This window comes from Salvelinus fontinalis, chromosome 30, assembly GCF_029448725.1.
Source record: "Salvelinus fontinalis isolate EN_2023a chromosome 30, ASM2944872v1, whole genome shotgun sequence".
Classification (NCBI taxonomy): domain Eukaryota; kingdom Metazoa; phylum Chordata; class Actinopteri; order Salmoniformes; family Salmonidae; genus Salvelinus; species Salvelinus fontinalis.
In genome coordinates, this window is record NC_074694.1 from 22,798,331 (window position 1) to 22,821,344 (window position 23,014).

General features: G+C 44.2%; 1 protein-coding gene across 2 annotated transcripts in view; it reads left to right on the top strand.

Annotated features, from left to right (window-relative positions):
* The first annotated feature begins 11,822 nt into the window (after window positions 1-11,822).
* Window positions 11,823-23,014, top strand: part of pcnx2 (pecanex 2) — a 29,033-nt gene continuing 17,841 nt past the window's right edge. Inside the window, exons 1-12 of one of the 2 annotated variants that reach the window (XM_055890058.1) lie at window positions 11,823-12,242; window positions 15,596-15,798; window positions 17,533-17,650; window positions 17,807-17,843; window positions 18,227-19,372; window positions 19,523-19,661; window positions 19,782-19,942; window positions 20,874-20,952; window positions 21,090-21,225; window positions 21,858-22,000; window positions 22,103-22,256; window positions 22,545-22,577. In XM_055890058.1, coding sequence (XP_055746033.1) covers window positions 12,090-12,242; window positions 15,596-15,798; window positions 17,533-17,650; window positions 17,807-17,843; window positions 18,227-19,372; window positions 19,523-19,661; window positions 19,782-19,942; window positions 20,874-20,952; window positions 21,090-21,225; window positions 21,858-22,000; window positions 22,103-22,256; window positions 22,545-22,577 — 2,502 coding nt within the window. In that variant the 5' untranslated portion in view covers window positions 11,823-12,089. The remainder of the gene's footprint in view (window positions 12,243-15,595; window positions 15,799-17,532; window positions 17,651-17,806; window positions 17,844-18,226; window positions 19,373-19,522; window positions 19,662-19,781; window positions 19,943-20,873; window positions 20,953-21,089; window positions 21,226-21,857; window positions 22,001-22,102; window positions 22,257-22,544; window positions 22,578-23,014) is intronic. The other variant, XM_055890059.1, reaches the window with a different exon arrangement.

Sequence of the window (23,014 nt, forward strand, 5' to 3'; positions counted from 1 at the left end):
AATTTAGGCATATAATTAACTGTAAATACTGTCAGGATGTAATGGCAGAATTGAGGGGAGCTGTTGTAACTTCTCAAGGGTTATCTTATTGTTTTGTGTTGGACTGTGATGTTATGCATTTCATAGACTCCTGTTATCACTGCACCCTAACAATAATACTGTGTTCTTGAACTGTTGCTTGTATAAACTGACTGGTGTGTAAACAATATGATAGCATTATCACCTCCCACTATATAAGGGACATGAAACCATTTATTCTTCAAGCTCTTTCCCTGACTGCGATCAGAGTGGGTTCTACCTTCCAGCTGCTCATATGTATTAAAGATTCACTATTATCATTTTAAATTTGTCTCTACCTAATCTTTGGATCAAGTTTTCCACAACATTTGGTGCCATGACCCGGATGAGAGCAACTTGACTTTTTGAACTGTTTGGCGCAACTTGGACCCAGACATCCCTCTGGCCACAACTTAAAAAGGTAAGAGACCTTATTCAAAAATCTCTGTGAGGGACTGTCTGTTTTCCAGCCAAACCTTAATGGTGAAAAATATCTTGTCCTCTTCATCCACAAAATTTGGGGGTTCAATTTGTCAGAACAATTTTATAATACTGAATCTGTCTGGTGTCTCCACTAGTGGGAATCGGTTTGCCGACATGTAGGGATTGTTTTACCTTCAATCACGTGATGCAGGAATTGGATCGCCTGCCAGTAGGAATCAGTTTGCCTACATCTAGGAAAAGTACTTTATAGCAGGAATCGGGTTGCCTGCAAGCAGGAATTGGATATCCTGCAAGTAGTAATAGGATAGCCTGCAAGTAGGAATCGGATAGCCTACAACTAGGAATTGGATAGCCTACAACTAGATTATAGTTATAATATATATAATCGGTTTGCACACATGAGAGGGTTAATGAAGGTGGTTAAAGCATTTGACTATAATTGTTTGGTTGGTATTAGGATGTGTTGAGTATAGTGAGGAAGTGATAGACCAGTGGTCAGGTAGAATTGTGTCGGTTGAAAGACGTAGTTGGAAATCAAATCACATTTTATTTGTCACATACACATGGTTAGCAGATGTTAATGCGAGTGTAGCAAAATGCTTGTGTTTCTAGTTACGAACATGCAGTAATATCTAACAAGTAATCTAACAATTTCACAACAACTACCTTATACACACAAGTGTAAAGGAAAGAATAAGAATATGTACATACAAATATATATGGATGAGCGATGGCCGAACGGCATAGGCAAGATGCAGTAGATGGTATAGAGTACAGTATATACATATGAGATGAGTAGTGTAGGGTATGTAAACATTATATAAAGTGGCATAGTTTAAAGTGACTTGTGATACATTTATTACATCCAATTTTTAATTATTAAAGTGGCTAGAGATGGAGTCAGTATGTTGGCAGCAGCCACTCAATGTTAGTGATGGCTGTTTAACAGTATGACGGCCTTGAGATAGAAGCTGCTTTTCAGTCTCTCGGTCCCAGCTTTGATGCACCTGTACTGACCTTGCCTTCTGGATGATAGCGGGGTGAACAGGCAGTGGCTCGGGTGGTTGTTGTCCTTGATGATCTTTTTGGCCTTCCTGTGACATCGGGTGGTGTAGGTGTCCTAGAGAGCAGGTAGTTTGCCCCCGGTGATGTGTTGTGCAGACCTCACTACGCTCTGGAGAGCCTTACGGTTGTGGGCAGAGCAGTTGCCGTACCAGGCAGTGATACAGCCCGACAGGATGCTCTCGGTTGTGCATCTGTAAAGGTTTGTGAGTGTTTTTGGTGACAAGCCAAATTTCTTCAGCCTCCTGAGGTTGAAGAGGCACTGTTGCGCCTTCTTCAGCACGCTGTCTGTGTGGGTGGACCATTTCAGTTTGTCCGTGATGTGTACGCTGAGGAACTTAAAACTTTCCACATTCTCCACTACTGTCCCGTCAATGTGGATAGGGGGGTGCTCCCTCTGCTGTTTCCTGAAGTCCACGTTCATCTCCTTTGTTTTGTTGACGTTGAGTGTGAGGTTATTTTCCTGACACCACACTCCGAGGGCCCTCACCTCCTCCCTGTAGGCCGTCTTGTCGTTATTGGTAATCAATCACTGTGGTGGCATCTGCAAACTTGATGATTGAGTTGGAGGCGTGCATGGCCCCGCAGTCATGGTTGAACAGGGAGTACAGGAGAGGGCTGAGAACGCACCCTTGTGGGGCCCCAGTGTTGCGGAACAGCGGGGTGGAGATGTTGTTTCCTACCCTCACCACCTAGGGGTGGCCCGTCAGGAAGTCCAGGACCCAGTTGCACAGGGCGGGGTCGAGACCCAGGGTCTCGAGCTTAATAACGAGTTTGGAGGGTACTATAGTGTTAAATTAATACCATACCTTTGTCTGTACACTATACCTTGAATATATTTTATCGCCCCCAAAAACCTGCTCCTTTTACTCTCTGTTCTGGACGTCCTAGACGTCCAATTCTCATAGCTTTTAGCCGTACCCTTATCCTACCTCCTCTGTTCCTCTGGCGATGTAGAGGTGAATCCAGGCTCTGCAGTGCCTAGCTCCACTCCTATTCCCCAGGCACTCTCTTTTGATGACTTCTGTAACCGTAAAAGCCTTGGTTTCATGCATGTTAACATTAGAAGCTTCCTCCCTAAGTTTGTTTTATTCACTGCTTTAGCACACTCTGCCAACCCGGATGTCTTAGCCGTGTCTGAATCCTGGCTTAGGAAGACCTCCAATAACTCTGAAATCTCCATCCCTAAATGGAACATTTTCAGACAAGATAGAACGGCCAAAGGGGGCAGTGTTGCAATCTACTGCAGAGATAGCCTGCAGAGTTCTGTCCTACTATCCAGGTCTGTACCCAAACAATTTGAACTTCTACTTTTAAAAATCCACCTCTCAAAAAACAAGTCTCTCACCGTTGCCGCCTGCTATAGACCACCCTCTGCCCCCAGCTGTGCTCTGGATACCATATGTGAACTGATTGCCCCCCATCTATCTTCAGAGCTCGTGCTGCTAGGTGACCTAAACTGGAACATGCTTAACACCCCAGCCATCCTACAATCTAAGCTTGATGCCCTCAATCTCCCACAAATTATCAATGAACCTACCAGGTACAACCCCAAAGCTGTAAACACGGGCACCCTCATAGATATCATCCTAACCAACTTGCCCTCTAAATTCACCTCTGCTGTTTTCAACCAAGATCTCAGCAATCACTGCCTCATTGCCTGCATCCGTAATGGGTCAGCGGTCAAACAAACTCCACTCATCACTGTCAAACGCTCCCTGAAACACTTCAGCGAGCAGGCCTTTCTAATCGACCTGGCCCGGGTATCCTGGAAGGATATTGATCTCATCCCGTCAGTACAGGATGCCTGGTTATTCTTTAAAAATGCCTTCCTCACCATCTTAAATAAGCATGCCCCATTCAAGAAATTTAGAACCAGGAAAAGATACAGCCCTTGGTTCTCTCCAGACCTGACTGCCCTTAACCAACACAAGAACATCCTGTGGCGTTCTGCATTAGCATCGAACAGCCCCCGTGAAATGCAACTTTTCATGGAAGTTAGAAACCAATATACACAGGCAGTTAGAAAAGCCAAGGCTACCTTTTTCAAGCAGAAATTTGCTTCCTGCAACACAAACTCAAAAACGTTCTGGGACATTGTAAAGTCCATGTAGAATAAGATCACCTCCTCCCAGCTGCCCACTGCACTGAGGATAGGAAACTCTGTCACCACCGATAAATCCACTATAATTGAGAATTTCAATAAGCATTTCTCTACTGCTGGCCATGCTTTCCACCTGGCTACCCCTACCCCGGTCAACAGCACTGCACCTCCCACAGCAACTCGCCCAAGCCTTCCCCATTTCTCCTTCTCCCAAATCCAGTCAGCTGATGTTCTGAAAGAGCTGCAAAATCTGGACCCCTACAAATCAGCCGGGCTTGACAATCTGGACTCTTTCTTTCTAAAATGATCTGCCGAAATTGTTGCAACCCTTATTACTAGCCTGTTCAACCTCTCCTCCGTGTCATCTGAGAATCCCAAAGATTGGAAAGCAGCTGTGGTCATCCACCTCTTCAAAGGGGGGGACACTCTTGGCCCAAACTGCTACAGACCTATATCTATCCTACCCTGCCTTTCTAAGGTCTTCGAAAGCCAAGTTAACAAACAGATCAGCAACCATTTCGAATCCAACCGTACCTTCTCCGCTATGCAATCTGGTTTCAGAGCTGGTCATGGGTGCACCTCAGCCACGCTCAAGGTCCTAAACGATATCTTAACCGCCATCGATAAGAAACAATACTGTGTAGCCGTATTCATTGACCTGGCCAAAGCTTCCGACTTTGTCAATCACGACATCCTCATCGGCATTCTTGCATAGGTATTCCTCTTATTCAGATGGGTTAGTGCAGTGTGATTGCGATTGCGTCGCATGTGGACCTATTGGGGTGGTAAGCAAATGGGAGTGGGTCTAGGGTGTCAGGTAGGGTGGAGGTGATATGATCCTTGACTAGTTTCTCAAAGTACTTCATGATGACAGAGGTAAGTGCTACGGGGCGATAGTCATTTAGCTCAGTTACCTTAGCTTTCTTGGGAACAGGAACAATGGTGGCCCTCTTGAAGCATGTGGGAACAGCAGACTGGGATAAGGATTGATTGAATATGTCCGTAAACACACCAGCCAGCTGGTCTGCGCATGCTCTGAGGACGCGGCCGGGGATGCCGTCTGGGCCGGCAGCCGTGCGAGGGTTAACACGTTAAAATGCTTTACTAACGTTGGCTGCGGTGAAGGAGAGCCTGCAGGTTTTGGTAGCAGGCCTTGTCATTGGCACTGTATTGTCCTCAAAGCGAGCAAAGAAGTTATTTAGTTTGTCTGGGAGCAGGACATCGTAGTTAGCGATGGGGCTGGTTTTCTTTTTGTAGTCCGTGATTGACTGTAGACCCTGCCACATACCTCTCGTGTCTGAGCCGTTGAATTGCGACTCTACTTTGTCTCTATACTGACGCTTAGCTTGTTTGATTGCCCTGCGGAGGGAATAGCTACACTGTTTGTATTCAGGGGCAGGTTTCGGGTCGAGAGCCAGACCCGATCCCCCGGTGCATACACCGGGGCCTCACTGCGGTGGTGGTCGGCACTCATCTTCTGCCGCCTGATGGCCCTTTGCAGACGCACATGGGCAGCGTCCCATGTCTCCTTTGAGTGTCGAAACCATTCATCCACCGCAGGGGCCTCGATCTGGCTCTGATGCCATGGTGCCAGGACCGGCTGGTAACCTAGCACACACTGAAAAGGTGACAGGTTAGTGGAGGAATGGCGGAGGGAGTTTTGAGCCATCTCTGCCCAGGGGAGAAACACCGCCCACTCCCCCGGCCGGTCCTGGCAATAGGACCGCAGAAACCTACCCACCTCCTGGTTGACTCTTTCCACCTGCCCGTTGCTGGGGTGAAGACCTGAGGTAAGGCTGACCGAGACCCCCAGGCGCTCCATAAACGCCCTCCAGACTTTAGACGTGAATTGGGGACCCCGATCAGAAACTATATCCTCAGGCACCCCGTAGTGCCGGAATACGTGGGTGAACAGGGCCTCCACAGTCTGTAGAGCCGTAGGGAGACCGGGCAAAGGAAGGAGACGGCAGGACTTAGAAAACCGATCCACAACAACTAGGATCGTGGTGTTACCCCGCGAGGGTAGAAGATCCGTCAGGAAATCCACCGAGAGGTGTGACCACGGTCGTTGTGGAATGGGAAGGGGTTGTAATTTCCCTCTGGGCAGGTGTCTAGGTGCCTTGCATTGTGCGCACACCAAACAGGAGGACACATAAACCCTCACGTCCTTGGCTAACGTGGGCCACCTGTACTTCCCAGCAAGACAGCGCACTGTCTGACCGATGCCAGGATGACCAGAGGAGGGTGAAGTGTGGGCCCAGCAGATCAAATGATTGCGGACATCGAACGGAACATACTTACGCCCAACCGGACACTGGGTAGGAGTGGGCTCTGACCGCCGAACACCGCCCGAACAAGGAGCAAGGAAAGGGAACAACTTCGGTGGAAGTCGTGACAATTATGTGTGTGGGTTTCCAAGGTCTCTGAGATACTCAACCAAATTACTCCAGGTTGGCAAGCTAAAACCCTACCGGAAGTTACTATCCTACTTCAGCATTGCATGGGAACTATTAAACATAAATCCACCAAAACTGACCATCAGCTACAGTTTAACATGACAGGAGCTTTTTCAACCTGGGGGCCGCGGTCGAAGCAGGGGACGGGGGTTGCAGCCATGGGTGTGGGTGTGGCAGGGGTTGTAACAATGGAGCAGCTAGGGGGGATAGAGAGAGGGATAGGAATAGAGGTAAAGGGATCTTCTATTGTCACGACCCCAATCACTGAAGAAGTGAATGCTCAAAAATACAAGAAATGCGGGAAAGGAATAACCAGCCACAATAGGGACATCCCTCAGGGGAAATAACATCCTTGATACAGTAATGCCCACAGGTAAAGGTGGACCAATCTGGCCAAACATTATGGTAAAAATACAGGGAAAATAAATTCCTATGTTGGTAGATATGGGTGCTACTACATCCACCTTTAGTGAAGAATGTCACGATCGTGTGGAGGATTGACGGACCAAAACGCAGCATTAGGAAAATAAGCCATCTTCCTTTTATTTAGGAGAAGGAAAAAAACGAAACAAAAACACTTACAAACTAACCAAAACAAAAAACGACCGTGAAGCTAATAAACGTTGTGCACATACACAGGCTAACAAACGTTCTGACATAGACAATTACCCACATCAAACGAAAGCCTATGGCTACCCTAAATATGGCTCCCAATCAGAGACAACCGAAATCAGCTGTCTCTAATTGGGAACCCATTCAGGCAACCATAGACTCTCCTAGACAACTACACCAACATAGACACAGCTAGACACATACACTCAACACAAACCCATACACTACACCCAACACCCCCTTTACCATATAACCACCCAAAACCGATAAAACACAAACATTACCCATGTCACACCCTGACCTAACTAAAATAATAAAGAAAACAAAGAATACTAAGGCCAGGGCGTGACAAAGAAACTGGACTTGACTTACCCCTAATCAATAAAACTGTAACCGCTTATGGGATTTCCTCCACCCCGGTAGTACATTTTGAAACAAAACCCATGCCCTGTTCTATAGGACCAGTAAACGTTGAACAGGATTTCCTATATTCAACCACTCAAACATTTAATTTACTGGAAAGAGACTTGCTGACAACACTAAATGCTACAATTTATTGTACTACCGATTTAAGTTTTTGTTGATATCCCTAACAATGAATTTCTAAACCAATTCATGAGTAGGGAAACGGAGAGGGAAACTGTCTCTGTCTCAAGTTCCAGACTCATTATGGATAGACCACTCCAATGTCAGTGGACTGATAGGCATTGCTAGCCCAGTTATAATACATTTTGATCCTAAAAAGAAACTATAGTCTCGACAGCTACCTTAAAAAGGAAGCTCCCTCCAAAGTTTCTCTCCCCTCCTTCTGAATTGGCTGATGTATTCAGAATTTTGGCGCATTACATATTAATCTCAAAATAGACATTTAATGAGTGTGAAACAGAAAGTAATTATCCAACGGAAATTGGATATTCACTAAAATACGAACAATGCCTTCCAATAAGGAAAAGTAAAAAGGAGCAATGGCATCCCGGTGAACAGAACTTATCATGTTTTTAAAATTTTATTTTTGTAAACCTTTTTGTTTGTAGCTCTAGGTACAATAGGGGTGAGAGCAGAACATTGTTTGAAAGTGATCCATGTGTATTCAGAGAAGTGATTGAGAGGGCTTTCCTATTGGAAAGAGTAAAGGGTCCTAGTTGAAGGAAACAAATACGGAGAATAGTGAAAGTAACAAAGACAGTGATAAAGAAAGCAAAATGGAAAGATTCATGTTAATCATGATCTTTCAGTTGATGTCAAATTGAAGGAGTGCTGACAGTATGGTGAATGGTAATACTGTATGTTATTAGTGGCTTGAGATAGCACTCTAATAATGCAATATCTTAGTAATATGGAGAAGCTAAGGTTTCAATACAAGGTCACATGACGAATACAAGTGTGAAAGCATTTGGTTGCCATTGTTTGGTTTTATTATGCACCTAAGCGAACAGAGGGTTTGAGCTTGGGACTGATATTAAAATAGAGGCCGCCATTTGGTGTTTGGGTTCAATATAAGCTTCCTGTGGACCCATAGATAAGGCACCAGTGAAAGTGAGTGGTACTCACTGAACTCAGGCTGTAAGGGACACAGTGGGAACATTTGGAACAGAGGTATGAATAATAATTTCCAATATTATTATTTATAAATTTGATAGAGGTTGAATAATACCAGTGATTTAAGTAAGAAGGTAATGTCATCTAAAAACAATAATCTGTTTCAATTACGTAGAACACTGTCCAAAATTGAAGTGAGTAGATCCAAATAAATGTTTTAGTACATGGACTGTGGAAAAACAAGAAAGAGCTGATAAGATGGCACCAACTTTGTGAAGGCCCTAGCAGATTTCATATTTTGACTAGTTGATGTCCCAGGGACAGAAAGTACTAATAAGGGCACAAGGCGAAACCCAAATGCAGACACAGGAGGCAGGCAGATGGTTGAGCTCCGATATTTATTAGACCAAAAGGGGTAGGCAAAAGGCAGGTCGGGGACAGGCGAGAATTCATAAACCAAGTCAGAGTCCAAACAGAACCAGGCGATAGGCAGGCTCGAGGTCAGGACAGGCAGGGGATCAGTGAACAGGGCAGAGTCCAGACAGTACAAAGGGATAGGCAGGCATGAGGTCAGACCAGGCAGAGTGGTCAGGCAGGCAGATACAGTGTCAGGGCAGGCAAGGGTCAAAACCAGGAGGGCTAGGAAAAAACAGAGACCGGGGAAAAGGGTGTTCCGGGCATACTCCACCCAGACCAGTTGTCGGCTCCAGGTAGTGGGGTTGGTTCAGGCCAGGCATCTTAGGGTGGTTTCTAGGTCCTGGTTAGCTCGCTCCGACTGGCCGTTGGATTGGGGATGGAATCCAGAGGACAGGCTGGCCGACGACCCAAGAAGGGTGCAAAACGCTTTCCAGAACTGAGACGAGAACTGAGGACCACGGTCGGAGACCATGTCCACCGGGAGTCCATGGATCTGGAAGACGTGCTGCACCATAAGCTGGGCCGTCTCCTTGGCAGAGGGTAGTTTAGGGAGAGGGATGAAATGGGCGGCCTTGGAGAACCGGTCCACTACCGTCAGAATGACAGTGTTGCCATCAGACGGAGGGAGCCCAGTGACAAAGTCCAGAGAGATATGGGACCAGGGGTGATGAGGGACAGCTACTGGCTGAAGGAGGCCAGAAGGAGCTTGCCGTGGCTTGCCGATGTTCATGACCACAGAAGCGAACTTAAATGACCTGACGGATCTGGCCACTGTTTCACCCTTCATTGGGGATTCAGATTGCCCTATTGGAAATGACCCCGATCCCTACGAACCTCCCCTTTTCTCCAGATTATTATTATAAAGTTACCTTTCAGGAGTTCCAGTCAAACCACCCCTTTCTGTGTAAAATGCCAATTTCCCAGAAACTAGAAGGTTTTAAGTTCTGTCTGACAACAGCTCAGATATATCATGTATGGTGATGCTTATGGTTTCCATAGCATCAAAGGGGGAATTGTTGTGACAGAATTGGGGTGAGCTGTTGTATCTTCTCAAGCGTTATGTTATTGTTCTGTGTTGGACTGTAATATGTCTTTCATAGAATTCTGTTATCACTACACCTTAACATGAGGCTATTGTGTTCTTGAACTGTTGCTTGTATAAAAGGACTGTTGTGTAAACAATATGATAGTATTATCACCTCCCACTATATAAGGAACATGTAACCATTTATTCTTCAAGCTCTTTCCCTGACTGCAATCAGAGGGGGATCTACCTTCCAGCTGCTCATATGTATTAAAGATTCACTATTAACATTTTAAATTAGTCTCTGCCTAATCTTTGGCTCAAGTTTCCCACAACAAGGCCTATTTATTAACCTTTTAAGACCATATTTTTTAACTATTACTTGTGAATAGCTGTTTTTTTTCACATTTTTGAGGGCCTGTAAAATTTCCACTGACACGTTTTGTTTGTGAATTTTTACAAAGGCTACTGTTATTGTCATGTTCGATGGGGACTTGCATGATTCGTGGCCTATCTATTACATTCAATCACCAAGATGATACTTTTTTCTTTCAATAATATTTTTTTAAATACACTGCTCAAAAAAATAAAGGGAACACTTAAACAACACAATGTAACTCCAAGTCAATCACACTTCTGTGAAATGTGCTCTTCACAGATCTGTGCTCTTCACAGATGAAAGTAGGTTCACACTGAGCACATGAGCACATGTGACAGACGTGACAGAGTCTGGAGACGCCGTGGAGAACGTTCTGCTGCCTGCAACATCCTCCAGCATGACCGGTTTGGCGATGGGTCAGTCATGGTGTGGGGTGGCATTTCTTTGTGGGGCCGCACAGCCCTCCATGTGCTCGCCAGAGGTAGCCTGACTGCCAATAGGTACCGAGATGAGATCCTCATACCCCTTGTGAGACCATATGCTGACACATGCACATTTGTGGCCTGCTGGAGGTCATTTTGCAGGGCTCTGGCAGTGCACCTCCTTGCACAAAGGCGGAGGTAGCGGTCCTGCTGCTGTGTTGTTGCCCTCCTACGGCCTCCTCCACGTCTCCTGATGTACTGGCCTGTCTCCTGGTAGCGTCTCCATGCTCTGGACACTACGCTGACAGACACAGCAAACCTTTTTGCCACAGCTCGCATTGATGTGCCATCCTGGATGAACTGCACTACCTGAGCCACTTGTGTGGGTTGTAGACTCCGTCTCATGCTACCACTAGAGTGAGAGCACCGCCAGCATTCAAAGTGACCAAAACATCAGCCAGGAAGCATAGGAACCGAGAAGTGGTCTGTGATCACCACCTGCAGAATCACTCCTTTTTTGGGGGTGTCTTGCTAATTGCCTATAATTTCCACCTTTTGTCTATTCCATTTGCACAACAGCATGTGAAATTTATTGTCAATCAGTGTTGCTTCCTAAGTGGACAGTTTGATTTCACAGAAGTGTGATTGACTTGGAGTTACATTGTGTTGTTTAAGTGTTCCCTTTATTTTTTTGAGCAGTGTATATAATATCAGTCTCAAAGAATAGAGAAACATTTTTTATTTATTTTTACTTAGAGTCAATTATAAATGTGAAACGATGTCAATAACCATAAGGTCGATTCAATTCAGGATCAGCTCATAAACCGCATGAGGGTTTAGTTTTAGTGATGCAGCACGTATAGCTGGAGGAGTGGCTGCTGCTCGTGCTCTCTCACGAGCTGCGCATCTGGACCAGTGATGTGTACAAACCCTGGATGACTGACAGGGGGCGCTGTATTGAAGCCATCGCGCAGCCATCTTGGTACTCCTCCGTCATAAAAAAAGATATTTTGGAAGCGATAGAGATGCATGTATTAATGTCTACATTCGTTTTAGACACGTGTATTCTATTACAGACACCTTAATGCACACTTTTGAATTATATTATGTGAGCTAAACATAAAAAACATTTGTTGTTGTTGTTGTTGTACTAATGTTACTGTCTACACTACAAAAAAGTATACCTACATACATGTTATTTTGTCCTTGAAACATTTAATTCAAATACTGTAGAATTCCATTCATTCCTATGGAAGACCGCGCCTACCGGGGAGGGCCAATATGGCCGACCGGTGGCTTCAAAGCCACACAATAGACAATACATAGCATCAGCAATCCAGGGTTTATATGCATAATTCATCTGGACCGACGGAGGTAGAGAAGAAGAGAGGATGAGAGAGAGCTGTCCGCACCATGTGAGATCTGACATTTGGATGAAATGATGCGGCGAGTAAATTGCGAATGATAGCTTGATAGAGCCAGTAGGGCTATAGTTTCAACATGGTAACAATGTAGTATATGGGCCACATATGCATTTGACCATCGTGATACGAATCTATTGCAGTTGAGGAGGATGGGCTCGCAACTGGTACAGACTCTGCGTCAGGGGGTTTGGGCATCATTGACCGGAGGTTGGTACCATGACCCGGACCAGAACACATTCAATAACTCCTGTCACCTCTATTTGTGGATGTTCCTTCTTATGTTGCCACTATCACTACATTTGGTGAGTATAAATTCAATCAAAGGCCCAGATCTTGTGTTGGCTATAAGGTTTAGTGCGCCGCGTCACTAAGCGCCTTTTTCATTTACAAACACGGTTCTCTTGGAACAACATTCCGTTCTCATATTTTATTTACAGTGATATTTTTATCCTCAGCACTGAAACGTTTCCGCTTATTTATTAATTGTATTGGCAGAAAATGGAATGGTCGCATTTTTGTCTGCATGCTGTATGCTAGTATGTAGCACAGTGATGGAACGCATGGCTGCCACAGTGATGAAAAAGCAGAAAAGTCCAGGCATTGTAACACTGACTGTAGGTAGCCTACACAGCGTTCACAAAGACAAACGGCGGCACACCTAACCTTTCTCTGCCGTTTGGATGTGATAGTTTAGCCTACAGCACGCACTCATCTGCATTTGATCAATTTATTTTAGTGGCTAGTAGTCCTACGTCATTAATGATGCTGTTTGGGTTTGGTTTAATTTGGTCAAGATAGCCTATAAAAAAAATGTTCCGGCACCAAATGTTGTGGTTGTGGTCTCTTTAATGTGTCACTTTATTTCCATCGTAATGGAATTGAATGTATTTTCATTTCAAGAATTCTATGCTATTTGTTGTACAGAATAGGCCTACTATGTTTCAGAATATGGCCTATTGTCTGGTTAAATAAAGGAAAAGTTTCAATTAATATTGATTTAAGAAAAAACCTACAACGCTTGTTTCAGAGTTTATCTATAAATAACTTGATAAAAAAGGTCAAACGACATACAGTATGAGCTACTCTGAAGACCAAAAGCCTTCTGATTATTTGTGCAGATGTTAAAGTGATGAAGGACTGTCATTCTTATGTAATGGTGTAATATTGTCCCACCACTAACCCATTTCAAGGAGATTAGTTTTGTCCTCTATTTTAAGTTCTTATTTTATTCCCTATACCACAGAATGTGATATTGTGTCACTTCATAAGGGCCTGAATTTCCATATGCTCGATTTCTCAGAAAATAGATATCGATATATGTTTTTATACAAATAATATAGAAATAGCTCTTGTCAATTAATTGTTTTTGGTTGATATATTACTTGACAATAAAATAGGCTGTAATTTTAAATAAGAATTTGTTCTTAATTGATTGACTTGCCTAGTTAAATAAAGGTAAAATAAAATACAAATTGAATACAATGTTATTGTGTGATTATGAATTTTTTGGACTTGGTCCTCAGGGTTTGATGACAAGGAGCTAAGCACAAAACATATGATATCCCTTAGGCTGACAGTTCCTCTGAATTATAGATCAGAGCAAGTCACAAGCCCACGGTTTTACTGTTCATAATTTCATGTAGGCCTATAGCATACCTGTGTTTCAACATAAATGAACACCATGGCTAATGCACATACAGTGGGGCAAAAAAGTATTTAGTCAGCCACCAATTGTGCAAGTTCTCCCACTTAAAAAGATGAGAGAGGCCTGTAATTTTCATCGTAGGTACACTTCAACTATGACAGACAAAATGAGGAAAAAAATTCCAGAAAATCACATTGTAGGATTTTTTATGAATTTATTTGCAAATTATGGTGGAAAATAAGTATTTGGTCACCTACAAACAAGCAAGATTTCTGGCTCTCACAGACCTGTAACTTCTTCTTTAAGAGGCTCCTCTGTCCTCCACTCGTTACCTATATTAATGGCACCTGTTTGAACTTATTATCAGTATAAAAGACACCTGTCCACAACCTCAAACAGTCACACTCCAAACTCCACTATGGCCAAGACCAAAGAGCTGTCAAAGGACACCAGAAACAAAATTGTAGACCTGCACCAGGCTGGGAAGACTGAATCTGCAATAGGTAAGCAGCTTGGTTTGAAGAAATCAACTGTGGGAGCAATTATTAGGAAATGGAAGACATACAAGACCACTGATAATCTCCCTCGATCTGGGGCTCCACACAAGATCTCACCCCGTGGGGTCAAAATGATCACAAGAACGGTGAGCAAAAATCCCAGAACCACACGGGGGGACCGAGTGAATGACCTGCAGAGAGCTGGGACCAAAGTAACAAAGCCGACCATCAGTAACACACTACGCCGCCAGGAACTCAAATCCTGCAGTGCCAGACGTGTCCCCCTGCTTAAGCCAGTACATGTCCAGGCCCGTCTGAAGTTTGCTAGAGAGCATTTGGATGATCCAGAAGAAGATTGGGAGAATGTCAGATGAAACCAAAATATAACTTTTTGGTAAAAACTCAACTCGTCGTGTTTGGAGGACAAAGAATACTGAGTTGCATCCAAAGAACACCATACCTACTGTGAAGCATGGGGGTGGAAACATCATGCTTTGGGGCTGTTTTTCTGCAAAGGGACCAGGACGACTGATCCGTGTAAAGGACAGAATGAATGGGGCCATGTATCGTGAGATTTTGAGTGAAAACCTCCTTCCATCAGCAAGGGCATTGAAGATGAAACGTGGCTGGGTCTTTCAGCATGACAATGATCCCAAACACACCGCCCGGGCAACGAAGGAGTGGCTTCGTAAGAAGCATTTCAAGGTCCTGGAGTGGCCTAGCCAGTCTCCAGATCTCAACCCCATAGAAAATCTTTGGAGGGAGTTGAAAGTTCGTGTTGCCCAGCAACAGCCCCAAAACATCACTGCTCTAGAGGAGATCTGCATGGAGGAATGGGCCAAAATACCAGCAACAGTGTGCGAAAACCTTGTGAAGACTTACAAAAAACGTTTGACCTCTGTCATTGCCAACAAAGGGTATATAACAAAGTATTGAGATAAACTTTTGTTATTGACCAAATACTTATTTTCCACCATAATTTGCAAATAAATTCATAAAAAATCCTACAATGTGATTTTTTAGATTTTTATTTCTCATTTTGTCTGTCATAGTTGAAGTGTACCTATGATGAAAATGGCAGGCCTCTCTCATCTTTTTAAGTGGGAGAACTTGCACAATTGGTGGCTGACTAAATACTTTTTTGCCCCACTGTATTTGTTTCTAGTGACAGGTTGGTTGATTCCTCTGATGACTCACTCATCTCAGTATGTAGCTGAGTGGCCACATGACTACATTATATGGTCGGAGCATTGACTTTTCATTCAGATCATCCTCAGACAATAGTTTTTCTTTCAGTGTCGCTCTTGGCTGTTTGAGCATAATATTGCAGTCCCAAATAGCTGCTTTGGTGTTGTATTTCAGACTTAATTTGAGACTAGTTATCATATCATTCAGGAAAGGTTGGGATGCACTCTGTGATGAAGAAGATTACCATTTTTTTTAATGGGAGATTATTTTATTGTCAGGATATGTGTTTTGAGATATTGAGGGAGTTTGTGTGTTCTATCCTCAGGCTCTTCCGCCCACCACCATGGCACTTAGTATATACTGCACCTCAGTCACCATCTTCTTCATCACGATAAAGATGGTCAACTATCGCCTTCATGTGATGTTTGATAAAGGTGACGTTGTGCCCCCAAGCAGTCTCTCTGATGTCATCCAAGGTGCAGAGAATAAAAGCAACGCGTCAGATTCATGTCTTGCTGCTAAATTAAGGTGAGCTTGTTTATAAAAACAAAATGTATGACAAATATAATCCAAAGTATACAGTCCATTCGGAAAGTATTCAGACCCCTTGACTTATTACACATTTTGTTACATTACAGCTTTGTTCTAAACTTGATTCAATTATGTTTTACCTCATCAATCTACACACGATATCCCATAATGAGAAAGTGAAAACAGGTTTTTAGAATTTTTGCAAATATATAAAAAATAAAAAACAGAAATACCATATTTACATAAGTATTCAGACTCCTTGCTATGTGACACGAAATTGAGCTCAGGTGCATCCTGTTTCCATTGATCATCCTTGAGATGTTTCTACAACTTGATTGGATTTCACCTGTGGTAAATTCAATTGATTGGACATGATTTGGAAAGGCACACACCTGTCTATATAAGGTCCCACAGTTGACAATGCGTGTCAGAGCAAAAACCAAGCCATGAGGTCGAAGGAATTGTCTGTAGAGTTCCGAGACGGGATTGTGTCGAGGCACAGATCTGGGGGAAGGGTACCAAACATTTCTGCAGCATTGAAGGTCCACAAGAACACAGTGGCCTCCGTCATTCTTAAATGGAAGAAGTTTGGAACCACCAAGACTCTTCCTAGAGCTGGCCGTCCGGCCAAACTGCAATCAGGTGAGAAGGTCCTTGGTCAGGGATGTGACCAAGAACCCGATGGTCACTCTGACTGAGCTCCAGAGTTCCTCTGTGGTGATGAGTGAACCTTCCAGAAGGACAACCATCTCTGCAGCACTCCCCCATTCAGGCCTTTATGGTAGAGTGGCCTTATGCAAGCCACTCCGCAGTAAAGGCACATGACAGCCCGCTTGGCGTTTGCCAAAAGAAACCTAATGGACTCTCAGACCATGAGAAACAAGATTCTCTGGTCTGATGAAATCAAGATTGAACTCTTTGGCCTGAATGCCAAGCGTCACGTCTGGAGGAAATCTGGCACCATCCCAACGGTGAAGCATGGTGGTGGCAGCATCATCATGCTGTGGGGAAGGTTTTCAGCGGCAGGGACTGAGAGACTAGTCAGGATCAAGGGAAAGATGAATGGAGCAAAGAGATATCCTTGATGAAAACTTGCTCCAGAGTGCTCAGGACCTCAGACTGAGGTGAAAGTTCACCTTCCAACAGGACAACGACCCTAAGCATACACCCCAGACAACGCAGGAGTAGTTTCGGGACAAGTCTCTGAATGTCCTTGAGTGGCCCAGCAAGAGCTTGGACTTGAACCTTATCGAACATCTCTGGAGAGACTTGAAATTAGCTGTGCAGCGATGCTCCCCATCCAACCTGACAGAGCTTGAGAGGATCTGTAGAGAAGAATGGGAGAATCTCCCCAAATACTGGTGTGCCAAGCTTGTAGCGTCATACCCAAGAAGACTCGAGGCTGTAATCGCTGCCAAAGGTGCTTCAACAAAGTACTGAGTAAAGGCTCTGAATAATTAAATGTGATATGAGTTGTTTTTTTAAATATAAATTTGCACAAAAAAAAATAGTTTTTGCTTTGTAGATTGATGAGGAAAAAAACAATTCAATCCATTTTAGAATAAGGCTGTAACGTAACAAAATGTGGAAAAATTCAAGGGGTCTGAATACTCTCCAAATGCACAATAGAATGTCTCTTTTGGGTAGTGCTTTTGTCTTGAAAAACATGATGTCATCCTTTGATAAATGAACTACCACAGATGACCACATACTCTACGTCTTTCCAAATAGGAAAAGCAGCACGGTTCCTGACAGTGTTGCCATGACAATGTTGACGAGAAACAGGCCGAGTCCAGTCATCCAGGTTACAGTGAAACAGACAGAAACGGACCCTGGGTTGATTGGTGTGGTTAGTGTACTATTATAACTACCCTCAAGCTACATTCTACTACTATATTATATTATGGAATAGACATTTTTGAGTTAAAGCTAAGATGTGAATGAGCACTGCCCCCCCCACCCCCATTTTTCTATTCATCATCATCCATATATTTTGCCCTTACAGGAGTGCCCAAAATCAGAAGACTTAAAGAATACTGAAGGTACTGTACTCTCCTATATTTTTAACACTGGTCTGATTCCCCCCTATAGTGGGAAATTAGTTTTCTATTTTCAAATCTCACTGTGAGAATAAAATGCTCTTCCTGGAATGCATTGTGTGTATGTAGTGATAAAATGATTACTACTCATTATGCTAGCCTAGCACAATATTGCTTAAAATATGCTCAGATAAGCATGTTGTCAGCTTCCAATAAATATGCTCACATAATGTTGGTTTTGCAAAGTGTTGCTGAGAAGATCTATATTCTTTATTGTTAGTTAAGAGAAGAACTTGTAAAGACTGAGACATTATTTTTCTTTCATTTATGAGCCATTCTAAATTCCTGTCAATATGCTCGTTGTAACATTAATATATCTGTTGCAGCCCAGAGTGACAGTATCCCCAAGGAGAAACAACCCAGAGTGAGCCTACAGCCTGAGCAAGAGCTCTCCCCAGAGGACCTGTCTAGCCCCAACCCTGACCAGGCTGCCCCTCTCCTGCTGGGGGAGCAGAAGCATGTGGCTGATAGGGAGATTGCTGATGAGGGACTGCCCTCCTCCAAGGGGAGTGATGAAGAAAGCACAGATGAGACAAAGCAGGAGAAACAGCCCCAACAGGACCCCAACAACAACTCTCTAGAGATCATTCAGGAGCGTGATGACCCCCTCCCACCTCCTCCTCAGAATGACCAGCCAGAGGAGACATACTGCTCAGATGAGATTGCTGTTGTCTTTGTGGACAACTCTGGCCCATCAGCCCGCCTGGATGAGAACGACATGGTCAAGATCATCATCACCATGAGCTGTGATGCCCAGACGGCTGCGGAACTGGAGGAGTCGGTCAAACAGAGCATCCTGGAGTCTGCCCAGGCACAGATGGGCATCGACCCCCATGGAGGGGCTGCTGGCGACTGCCTCATCAAAATCCCTGTTATCACCTTTGACTCACCTGAGGATGATGAACGGAGTGGGGCAGAGAATGAAGGGGAACCCTTATCTGAGGCTGACTCTGCTCAGCTGCAGACCCCAAGCCCAGACGGCCAGATCACCAAAGAGTTGATGAGCGCTGACTCTGCCGCTCTGGACTGCCGGGACATAGAGTACAATGAGGCAGACCTGGAACACCCCAGCCCCCAGTTGACCACAGCCGACAACAGCTCCTCTGGCATCGATGTCCACTCCCACCCTGACGAGAACGACCCTCCGGACCTCAATGTGGATGCAGATGGCTTCCTGCGAATCCCGTCTATGTTCAGGAAGTACGGCCCGGGGGGCAGGACACACGTGCGAGGCCTGAGCATGGACAGCGGGAAGGATGCAGTCCTCATTGCTGACAGATCACAGAATAAACAGACCACCATGACCTCATCCAAGTCAGACCTGGAGGCCAAGGAGGGCCAGATCCCCAACGAGTCCAACTTTGTGGAGTTTGTGTCGCTGCTGGAGTCCATCAACAGCACCAGGGGAGCCAGTGGCAGTGAAAAGCTACCAGAGGAGGTGACAAATGAGGATGACAGAGCCATGGAGGAAGGTGGGTCCAGGTATATGTAGGTTGTCAGATAATGATGATATACATGTAGACAGTTAAGATTTTAGGAGAGAAGCTATTGTCTCTGTTGTGCAAATAGCTGTTTTACTCATTCTTTATTGGTAAAATTGAAAACGAGTGTTGCTTTTGCAGAGGACGTCACTGCAAAAATTGAGGATAACACAGAGACAGAGAGACAGCAGGAGCGGCCAAACCCTCCCAATACTCTGGCCACAACAGACACCCTCCACACCATCCCCGAAACACGGATCCCCATTGTGTCTCCAGACAGGTAAAACTTTTCAAATGTCTCTTAGATATAAAAGGTCATCATCACAATTTACTTTATTTTGTTATTTGATCTGATATTTATTGTAAATGAATGCATTTTTTTTATATAATCGTTGTATAGTTTGTCCTCTACTCTCAGTCCCCAGACAGACCGGGATAAAGACCCAGACTACGACTCCCTACCCTCCCAAACATCTCAGTCAGAGAGCTCCATGCTCCAGGTCATATGCAGACCAGAGGCCACCAACAAGGAGGACGCCTATACTTTCCATACAGTCCACAGTAAGTGCAAAATATTGTTGTGCGGCATCAATTCACTGAAGTCTACAAACTGGTTACAAACACTGGATAATGTGGTAGTGAACTGACCCTTCAATAATCTCCGCCCTAGAATTTTGGCTAACCAATCGCAGCACTTCAATGGATATCAACTGTCGATACATCGGACAAGCATCCGTTTAAATCGCATGAAAACTGAGCGTTTTCTTCAAGAAATAAATGTTTAAATGGCTAAATAATTTAATAGTATCTTGCTACTGCGATTCTTGAAATGCAGAGCCTGTTGGAGTATTTTTTTTAAATGTGAAATTATACTTTTGTTTAGTTCAGCTGGTTAGCTATCTCTAAGTCACATTGACCACCAAACGTTGCTAACACTAGCTAGCCACTTAATATAACCTGTTTTTCTCAAAATGTATGTTAGCTAGCTAACTCCCGTCTGCTGTCAACATCAGGATATGATTTGAGAGCACTAATTGGCTCCAGAAGTGGTTAAAGCTTTGACTGCTTGCTGACAGTGAATTCAGAGCCAGTCAGTGGCAAGCTACACTACAAACTTAATCTTACCAGGTTCCCGTGAAGCAATTGTAATGACAGTCCACCACAACATACCCAAGAGTTTCCTGATTAGCAAGGGGTAGTCTGTATTTAATTGAATTGTGTATTAGAAACACAGTTTTAGAATATTGTGAGTGGATTTGTTTATTAGAAACACAGTTTGAGATCATTGTGAGGAGATTTCGGCAGTGGTTCAATGGGAAATTGGGCTTCCCGGGAAAATGTTGGCAGAGGTTGCAACAGTAACCAAGGGTCAATTGTCTGCTATTATTGCCCAACTATTGTATAACATACTGTAGTGTAACATACTGTATTTTACTTACGTCATATCAGGTAGGTGTTTTAAATGTGAGGTTCTGTCTGCTCTCTATTCCAGGAGACAGACCTCGTAAGCTGTATGCTGAGAGAGCCCTAAACCTACCCCTCGGAGCTGAACTTATCACAGGCAACATGTGGTACTATAACCTCAATTATTTAATATGTAATATTTGTATGAAGTTCTTGTTGTGTTCTATTTACATTTGACAATGTTTCATTTGAGTTGTTTTTAAACGTCATGGGCTTTTACATGTGAACCTTGTCGTGTACCCAGTGATCTCCTCTCTACTTCCTCCAACTCGGAGTGCCAGGACGGGCTGGCGGGTGGACATACAGACTGCCCCTTCCAGCGCCGCATCATCCCTTCACACAGGCTTCGGCCTCGGAGAACTCACCCTGAAATCTTCCAGGTGACTACAACCCCCCACCTCCACCTCAACCCCTTTCCCCCATCCCTTTTCCCCCACCACCCATTCCTCCCCTCCTTCCCTCACCCAAAATCTTCCAAGTCACTACACCCCACCTCTCCACTCTTTCATCCCCATCTCCTCTCTCCTCTCTCCACTCCACCCATAAACCCCTATCCATCCCAGACAGTGGACGCAGGCAACCAAGGCCAAGCGGTGCTCAGACGCAGCACTGCAAAGCAGAGTGCTGGCCATTAATCAAACTATAGTGACTCTGTGAGCAGAACAGAAACTGCCTGCCTGGCTCAGACATCACATAGCACATCGTTCCTCTCAGCGCCTAATTCACAATGTATGGTTCACACCACACACACACCACACACAAACACACACACACAGGAAATACACTGGGTGAAATGTACTGATTATTACTTACAATGTAGCTGTATGAGAACTGATCTAAACATTATCTGTGTCATGACAGCGTGTAGTCAGTTGTTATGAGATGAAACTAACAGTCATGACGGTTTAAGACATCTATTATGTCAGTGTTATGTAACCCTTATGACTAAGGGTTCAATTAAAGTGATATTGACATTTATTTTACACTACAACCTGAATTCCACCTCTGACAGGAGGAGGACTCGATTGATGAATCATCAGAGACCTCCACACAGGAAAAGCCTTCTCGTAAGCTGTACTACAAGCTCAAGCTTTTTCCTGGGAAGTGGGTAAACATATTGTATGACCGGCTCGCCTTGTTGGCGCTATTGGACAGGTAAGAGAAAAAGCTCCCATTCTATCTTTTCTTTTCCATCTCTCAGCGATTGATCAACTAGTTAACAGAGACTTTACTCTGACCTTTGCTCTCTCTCCTCAGGAACCAGGATGTGGTGGAGAACATAGCAGTTGTGTTCCTGGCTTTCCTGGTGGCCTTCCTGGGATTCATCCTGCTGAACCATGGCTGCTTCAAAGACATCTGGGTTTTCCAGTTCTGCGTGGTCATAGCTAGCTGCCAGTACTCATTGTTAAAGGTAAGGAAGGTATCTATTTTGTAACAAAGGATAAGGCTTAATCAACCGTACAACCGTTGCTTATCTGTGTTGACATAATTCAGATCAGTGATAGGATACCAGATCTGTGATAATACTGTGCCATTTTCAATGCTCCACCACATACTCCACTGTAACAATGGAATTAAGCTTTAGCTAAGTACTTTTTATCTGACACATTGCTGATGGAAACACATTTCTCTGTCAGTCATTGACTGTATATCAGTTAATCACGTTAATAACACTTTGAACAAATTGTTTGTATTACAGAGTGTCCAACCTGATGCAGCCTCGCCAACACATGTGAGTCTGTATGGAACATATTCTAAAGGCATACTGTGAAGATACAAGTAACTGCCAAAATAATGGAAACACTTGATTAAATGAGGGATACAAAGTATATTGAACGCAGTTGCTTTCACACAGGTGTGGTTCCTGAGTGAATTAAGCAATTAACATCCCTTCATGCTTAGGGTCATGTAGAAAAATGCTGGGCAGGCCATTATTTTGGCTACTGTGGTTATGCCCCCATAGGATGACAACACCCCCATCCACAGGACACGAGTGGTCACTGAATGGTTTGATGAGCATGAAAACGATGTAAACCATATGCCATGGCATTCTTAGTCACCAGATCTCAACCCAATTGAACACTTATGGAAGATTCTGGAGCGGAGCCTGAGACAGTTTTTTCCATCAACAAAACATCAAATTATGGAATTTCTCGCTGAAGAATGGTG